Below are 8,748 nucleotides of genomic sequence, written 5' to 3'. Positions count from 1 at the left end.
GAGTATATTAATTATATATAAGTATAATGATCCAATAGAGTGTGAGTTCTACTTACACAATATGTAGAAAGTAAATTAAGCTTTTAATACATATGCACTAAAATGAAAAATCAAGACATCGCGGATGAGGAGTAATATATTTCAGCTTTATTATATACTCACATTTTTTTAAAAACTATTTTTCACAAGCTTACTCTTCTACCAATAGCCCACTGTTTTAAAATACAATCTAACAATGTGTCAAGTTTCAAAACCTATGTAAGAAAAATTGACACCTTTAAATTAAACCATCTTATTTGGTACAAATACGAGATGAAAATGTAGTCTAAAACTAGCGGCGAAAATTTGAAGCCTATATAGTATTTGGGGTTGTTGAATTGAATAAGAGAGATAAAAATGTGGTTGGACAAATAAAAGCAGCAGGATTTTGGTTGTGAAAAAATGAAGAATAAATTAAATTCCTGTCACAACATCGTATTTCAAATCCTAGATATGAATAAAGAGAAAAATTCGTGGTCACACATTAAAATCAGATAATAAAGTGGGATATGGAGATAAGAAAAGGCATAAAGGTAGGTCTTTGCGGCAAAATGGTCATGTGCTACTCAAGTGTGAATCTGTGATGTTGAAGTTTTATCTTTATTTACCCATCAAAATTTGAAAAATTAGAATTTTTGAAAGAATAAAAAATCATCACATGAGGCACAATGAAATTCTGTTATTAAAAATCATTATGTTATTCTGTTATTATTCGGAAAAAATAAATACTCCTATTTTGTGCTGAAACAGTTGATGGTCCCCACCCCAACAGCCTTAAAAAGTTGCAGTTAGTTGTGAGACTACTCACTGTAGACCCTCTCTCTCTCCTCCGCCTCTATTTAATGTCGCCACCTCCTTCATTCGCTTCTCATTCCAACTCAAAATCTCTCTCTTCCAACTGCACTCTTTCCAGATCTCAGCTAGGTAACTCTCTCTCCCTGTACAAGTCAAGATTCATAAATTCGCCACAAAAAAGGCTATTAACATGTAATGTGTCTTCACCTGCAGGTAAAGAATGGCAGCTCTTGCACTCCTCTTCCTCGGTTTTCTCGGAACGGCGTCGTTCGTCCGAGGCGACGGCGGTGGTTGGACTTCCGCACATGCAACATTCTACGGAGGCAGCGACGCATCCGGCACAATGGGTAAAAACTTATTCAACACCATTTTTTTGCATGCAGAATTTGAATCTGTTTTCTGACTGCGACATTTCATCAAACAGGTGGCGCGTGCGGCTACGGGAACCTCTACAGCCAGGGATACGGCACCAACACCGCCGCGCTGAGCACCGCCATGTTCAACAACGGCCTCAGCTGCGGCTCCTGCTACGAGATCCGCTGCGCCGACGAGAAGAAGTGGTGCCTCCCCGGATCTATCACGGTCACCGCCACCAATTTCTGCCCGCCCAACAACGCCCTCCCCAACAACGCAGGCGGCTGGTGCAACCCTCCCCTCCACCACTTCGACCTCTCTCAGCCAATCTTCCAGCACATCGCTCAATACAAAGCTGGAATCGTCCCCGTTTCTTACCGGAGGTTAATCCCTAAACCCTAACTCCCCCAATTGCCCCCCAATTTCAATTTTCAAAAAACCTAATTTTTAAATCTTCACATTTGCAGAGTCGCCTGCAACAGGAAGGGCGGGATAAGGTTCACCATCAACGGCCACTCCTACTTCAACCTCGTACTCATCACAAACGTCGGAGGCGCCGGCGACGTCGTCTCCGTCTCGGTCAAGGGCTCAAAATCCGACTGGCAGCAAATGTCGAGAAATTGGGGCCAGAACTGGCAGAGCAACTCGAACCTCAACGGCCAGAGCCTCTCCTTTAAGGTGACGACGAGCGACGGCCGCACTCTCGTCTCCAACAACGCGGCGCCGGCGAGCTGGTCGTTCGGGCAGACCTTCTCTGGAGCTCAATTTTGAGGACAAAATTACTAAGTGTGGTATTTTTTATTTTTAAAAATATATATAGTATAGAATGGTCACGTTTATTAGTAGTGTGTGACTATTGTTTGTTTTAGGGGTGAAATTGGGATAGGACTAGTTTTATATGGTCCTCTTTTAAAAACGCCCAATTTATGATGGGTGTTTTTTAGTACTTTTATCTTTTTCTGTGTGTTTAAAGGAAAAGAAAATGGGTGAGGTGGTATAAAGGGTGTACCGCCCGCTTATTAAATAGTACTGTTTGGAGGCCTTTTTTTATTGCTCCTGATTCGCCTTTGTTGGCTGAAATTTGAAATTGGGTTTGTTTTGTAAGCTCAATTTTTATAGTAATGAAATGAAATGAAATTTCTGGGTTTTGTTCCATGTGTTTTATTCCTTGAAAATTGTGATAATCAAATTAAGCTCGCAAAGTGTTTTTTTTAGTTATTATAATTTGAAGGACATTTTGTCGGACAAAGGATTTAATTTTGTATATAGAAATTGTTTTTTGATTTAGTAACATACTTTTATATCTCCCGGCCATCCGCAACGCTGTCTCTTATCCGTCTCTTAACCGTCTCATCATTTCACTATTCATGACCTCAGTGTACTTTTCATCACATCTCTTAACTAAGAGACGGCACCTGCAACCATCCATCTCTTAACCGTCTCTTAACCATCTCATCCCTTAACTATTCAGTCAATTTCATTTTTTATTTTTATTTCCAACATATTCAATTAATAAAAAACACACTTCATTAAATAAAATTAAATTAAATTAAAACTTAAAATTCTATAAAAATTTAAAAAACACATAATTAAAATCCTAAAAAAATTTTAAAAATACACAAAAAAATTAAAAATACATAATTTAAATTTGAGAGAAGAATAAAAGAGATGATTTGAGATGAAAATTGGAGAGGAAAGAGAGATGATTTGAGAATAATAGATATATGTTTGTATGTGTAATGATAATGGAAGAGAAGTATTTATAGAATAAAAAAAAGAAAAAAGAAATAAAAAAATAACCGTTGAACGGTCATATTACTATTTTTAAAATTGAATTTTTTAAAAATGATTTATTGCGTCAGCGTGACGACTCCCACTCGCGGGCCGGCGAGTGGGCGTCACGCCTAGCACCAGCTCGCGCCACGTGACGCTAGTGCGCCAGCTGTCTCGGAGGGACGAGCCGCTCAGCGAGACGGGACGTTGCAACGCGTCTCTTAACCGTCTCGTCTCGGAGACGAGATAAGAGACGGTCAAGAGATGCGTTGCGGATGGTCAATATTTGCCCATTCCCAACACAAATTAAGTATACGGGCACGCTTTTTCGAAGCGAGAGCATTAATTAAACTCATCAGACTTTATATTTGGGTTCGGCTAGCTCATTAAGTTACAATTTAGTTATAGATAAGTTTTTAATTGACATAGTAAAACAATTTGGTAGAAAAAATGGTAATACATGACCAAGACATATTATATTTTAATAAATTAATTGAATTCCGATGCCTTAAATTCCTGTATCAGTTTTCAAGTTCTAATTTACTGGAGTAGTAAGTAGAAGTAACATTCACTTTATTTTATAAAAATGGAAATCTTATTTCTACATGTAAATTAAGAAGCCTATTCTTTTTGGACGACTGCAACCTTTTGCGTTCTCAAGAGACATGCTTGCCGTTGAGGAAGAGCATTTATGTTTTGTGGAATTAATTTATCTAATCAATATCCTAATACTTTATAATAATGAATACCAATATAACACGATGGCAATAGATACTTAGCATTTATTTAAATACAACTCCAAATTTATGGAAGCCTCAAGTCTCAACCTATAATCTTTGTTAACTACTAGTAAACTTAAAATTAAATGTTACAATAATTATAAAACCTAAATGAGTGTAATATAGACTCGGATTAGTAATTCTGAAGTAATTAAAAATGCTAAGAATTTAAGGAGCTAAAAAATCGAATTGAAGCATGTTTCCTCCCCCTCTAGGCAAAAATCAAATTAAATAAAATTGAACTTTGAATCTCAAATGCTCCTTTAATCACTAATCATACGCAAATTTTCTCTTAATAACTAATTTATTACTAATGCATAATCATTTAATCATTTCTTAGTTAAGAAATAATACTCATAACCTCCCATTCCATATATATCCAGAACCATGTCTTATAAATTCATTAACATCCTCAATCTTATCCACACCTATGTCTTCCCTTCTATTATTAACGGGCTTATATCATTTTATACACTTCTTACACTAATTAAATTGATTTTTATTTGACATAAAATACGAAATATAAACCATGCATAAAAAGAAAACACAAAATAACGCAAAATATTAAAAACAAAAGAAACTAAAAATATATAAAAAATGTGCAAAGAGGCCTGTGTGGGTTTTGAACAAAATAGAAACTCACTTAAAAAAGGAGTCTGTATAAAGTACTTCCTCATTTCCTTCTAAACAGAGACATTTCTTTTTTGACACGAAATTTAAAAATAGTATATTAAATAAATGATGAATAAAATAGTAAGAGATAATTAAAAAGAGAATAAAGTAAAAAAATGAATTACTTTTTGTCAAAAATAGAAATGACTCAATTAACTTGGAACTTCCTAAAATAGAAAAATGACTCAATTAACATGGAATGACAGGATTACTTAGAGCGTCCACAATAAGGCAGAACAACCACGCCACAGCCACGAAAACTTGTCCACCTAGTCAGCACAGCCACAACAAACTTATCCGCCTATTCATCATAAAATAAATTAAGAAAATGTAAAAAAAAAACGTTTTTGACTGCCGCGGCGGTCTCGGCAGCTCACAATAGGCCGCCGAGCGACCGCCGCCACCGCCCCGTCCTTGCCGCCTCCCCGACGCTCCCCCGGGCAGCAATAGACCGCCGCGGCTCACCACTGTGAACACTCTTATAAACTAATCTTTCTTGTTTTATGAGTTTCGATGCAAATAACTATACGTCAAAACTCGATTAAAAGTCCACATTTTTCGGATTAAAATAAGAAGCATATGTTTATGTTTTAAGTACTACTCCCTCCGTCTCTATTAGAGATAATTGGTTCGGCACGAGTTTTAATATAGAATTGGTAGAGTAATAGAGAGGTAAAAAGAAAAAGTAATTAAAGTATTGTTAGTAGAGAATGGATACCACCTTATTAGAGAGAAAAAACTTTCTAAATTAGAAAATGCATATTCTTGTAAAACGGACTAAAAAGAAAACAGCACATATTCTCGTGGGAGCAAAGGATAGGACTTAACATTGAATTTTGGAATCGAAGTGTGAAAATTAAACTATTCTCTGGCTCTCAACTGATTTTCCGTTCTCGAGTCAACAAACAAATGCGTATTTCCAATGCTTTAAAGTGTCTGTGACACCAAGTTTTTTTTTGTTTTTCTTATACCGTATTTTGATTTTGGACCATTACTGCAACTCATATTTACAGTAGCATTAAATTTATAACCATAAAAAACCGTCATTTAGTCAGAATTTCAAAACTTACAAATTTGCACCCTATGTTTTCTCGACGTTTAAAGGATTTATTTATGATAAAAAATGTAATAAAAGTTATGCAAGATGCAATGTGTTTAATCAACTAATAATAATACTCCTAGTTAATTATAAATGTGTCAATAAAGGTTGGAGCTCAAGAATTTGGGTAGATATCTTAGAGAAGAAGATTTAGGTATTCTTTTTCCAAAATCTTAATCTTGCTACCGTAGTGTCTACGTGGAGTCGCGTAATACCTAAAGTGATGAAAAAAGTAATTGCCTTACAATTCGATTTACTCTTTTTTTTTTTTGCTGGAAAAAGCTTACATACCAATTATGTGCAACTCAAGGCCTAACATGCCTCTACTATGATGTAATTTTTTGATAAAAAGACTTCATGTTTTTGGTCATTTTTAGAATATCGGCCATAGTATATGAAGAATTGCTTTGTTGGTATATGATAAAGAGATAAAGTGGTGTGCGTATTGGTGGAGACTTTGCTCTAAGGCAACAGCACAAGAATAGTAGTAACAAGCACAATATATTTTTGAACATCAAATGCATCAATACTGAAAAATGAATTCAATTTGGGCCTTATTGGAGTAAAGCCCATTATTAGTGTGGTTAAATGGGCTCAAATTTCGAAGTGAAATTTATGGATTTTACTCAAATGAAAATTATACCAAACAAAAAAAGAAAAAAAGGATAATGATCCTCCAACTGCAAATTCCATCCCCGCCTAAATTGCAGCTCGCTCAAACCGCCGTCGCCGTCGCCGGCTGCCTCTGCAACGGCTCTACCTCTACCGATTCTGGTCTCAATTTCCGTCGGAAGATACTCTACCTCCAATCCTTAAACGTAAACCACAAAAAGGCGCTAGACCTAAACCCTACACTCCGCTCCACCCCTCTCTCCGCTCTCCATTCCATCACCCAATGCCTCTCCTCCATGGGACTCGACATCGCCGCAGTAGGCCGCATCCTAGACATGCACCCGAAGCTCCTCACCACCGATCCCTACGCCGACATTTACCCAATCTTCGATTTTTTGCTTCACACCGTCGAAATCCCCTTCCCCGAGATTAGGAAGTCGATCACCCGGTGCCCTAGGATCCTCGTCTCCGATCTGGAAGCTCAATTGAAGCCGGCATTTGAGTTTCTATCCGAATTAGGCTTCGTAGGGGCGAACAAATTGACGTCGCAGACGACAGTGCTTCTGGTATCGAGCGTGGAGCGCACACTGGTGCCGAAGATTGAATTTCTGACTAGATTGGGGATTGAGTATGTCGAGGTGAGGAATATGGTGCTCCGATCCCCGGGGCTGTTGACGTTCAGCGTGGAGAAGAATTACGCGCCAAAATTGGAGTACTTTCTGAAGGAGATGAATGGAGATTTGGGTGAAATTAAGAGGTTTCCGCAGTATTTCTCGTTCAGTTTGGAGATGAAGATTATACCGCGGCATCGGCTTTTGATAGAACACGGTGTTTCAATGTCGTTGCCGGAGATGTTGAAAGTTAGCGACGGTGAATTCAATGTTCAATTGATTGAGAAACGCCTCCAAATGGCGGGGGATCAGCCATTGTAGCTTTTATAAGTATAATTGTCTAATTTAGTAATTTATGTATATTGTTGCTGTCTTTGGATGATGATGATGATGATGATGATGATGAGATTGTGTATATGGTTATATTTTAATGCAAGATTCAAAATTTTGTTGTGTTATTGATGTCTGTTTCCAGTTCTTGTTTCTTTCTTTGCAAAGGAGTACTACTCTGTTTGATAACATGAAGTAAAATTCTTGAATCAAGATTAATTTTCACATTTCATGTGAAATATACTCATGGTTCAATAAGGTATTTTGATAGCTTCACTGATACACTAAAATGCTGATCATTTTGGGGTTTTAATAGCAATCTGCAATTTAGAAGTGTGAAGCACAGAGGCTTGATACTGTCCATTTCTTGGTATGTGTTGTGAAAATTGAAGCCAAAAACTTCATGCTAAGTTTAGACTGCATCATGGTTTTCCATCTCTCTTTACTGAGGTCTTTAGTGAGGTTTTCTTAATTAGGAGTTGAGCATTGTTCCTTTTGCACCTCATCACCTTGTCTTAGCCGCAACTGTGGCAATTACAGACCGTCGGTTCTAGGTTCTCTGATGTAAAAATAGCAAGTTAGATATAGAAATATATAGCCAAGTTTTGATCTCCTTAGCTAATTCGCTTAATTGTCAGCTTAAACATTCGAAAGTGATCTATGTTGACAATTTAAGGTAGGGTGCAATGCCGATTCTTATGAATGTGCAGTGTCATTCTCTGATCTGCAATTGTGTTCTTAATGAAATTATTTGTTGACTACATTATCAAAACTTGATAGAGCATCAGCCCATGGCCATCCCAGTAGGCAGTAGCCATTCTTGTTAGGGTGTCCACTATGGAGTGGACGCAGCTGTAGCCGCGAGGGTGGGCGGGGGGGGGGGCAGCGGATTATAGTGGAGAAGTTGTCCGCCCCGGAGGCGGACGCGGCGAGGGGGGCGAGAGGCGCGATAGCCGGGTGCGGGGCGAGGACGCGGCGGGGGGCTATAGCCGCGCCTATAGGCGCGGCGCCTATAGTGGACGACATAGCCGCGGCGAATTAGCCGGTTGCGGGGAATTTGAAATTTTTTACACTCCCTCTATAAGAGTGTCCACTATAAGGCGAACACGCCCAATAGCCCCGCCCCAGTTTTTGTCCATAGCCCCAATTTTGTTGTACATAGCCCCAAAATTCTATTTTCGCCACTATAGTGGACACCTCCAATAGCCTCCAAAATTTATTATTAAAATAATCGCAGTGTAAATAAATAGAAAACGAGGTAATTAGGGCCGAATATTCGTTGTATTACAAACCGGTAAAATTATACAACGAATAATTAAAATAAAATACAACCAAAAACTCCGCCACCGTCTACTCGGTGTCGGAGTCGGCTTCCTCGTCGTCTTCTTCTTCTTCTCCTCCTCCTCCTCCTCCTCCCTCGCTGCTGCCGGCCGCGGTTTCCCCAGGATCATTATCAACGCTCGCCAGTCATCTCTCAATCCGAGTGATGAGCCGCTTGTAGACGTTCCTGAGGTACGGGTCTTTTTCCCCTGCGTATTTGCTGCATACGTCTTGTAGTTGTTGCATCAACGTTACGTCTATGGTATTGATCAATACCTCGTGGGGTTGCACCGTGGGCTGTGGGATTGGGGCAGACTGGGGGATGCGCGATCCGGACGCGGCCGCCGTTAGGCGGGAGGCACTT

At 38.8% G+C, this 8,748-nt stretch overlaps 2 protein-coding genes across 2 annotated transcripts; both read left to right on the top strand.

The window, feature by feature from the left end:
• Positions 1-835: 835 nt before the first annotated feature.
• LOC121766394 (expansin-A15-like) lies at positions 836-2,336 on the top strand. Its single transcript, XM_042162685.1, has 4 exons — positions 836-963; positions 1,048-1,181; positions 1,259-1,571; positions 1,656-2,336. Exons 2-4 carry the CDS (start codon positions 1,055-1,057, stop codon positions 1,957-1,959), a joined length of 744 nt encoding a protein of 247 aa, XP_042018619.1. The 5' UTR covers positions 836-963; positions 1,048-1,054; the 3' UTR covers positions 1,960-2,336.
• A 3,830-nt stretch (positions 2,337-6,166) lies between these two features.
• Positions 6,167-7,235, top strand: LOC121767809 (transcription termination factor MTEF1, chloroplastic-like). The gene has a single exon (XM_042164141.1). It carries the CDS (start codon positions 6,180-6,182, stop codon positions 7,053-7,055), a length of 876 nt encoding a protein of 291 aa, XP_042020075.1. The 5' UTR covers positions 6,167-6,179; the 3' UTR covers positions 7,056-7,235.
• The last annotated feature ends 1,513 nt before the right edge of the window (positions 7,236-8,748 follow it).

The sequence above is a fragment of the Salvia splendens genome, chromosome 15 (genome assembly GCF_004379255.2).
Source record: "Salvia splendens isolate huo1 chromosome 15, SspV2, whole genome shotgun sequence".
NCBI classification, from domain to species: domain Eukaryota; kingdom Viridiplantae; phylum Streptophyta; class Magnoliopsida; order Lamiales; family Lamiaceae; genus Salvia; species Salvia splendens.
Note: the sequence above shows the minus strand (reverse complement) of the source record. Positions and strands in the feature narration are given on the sequence as shown.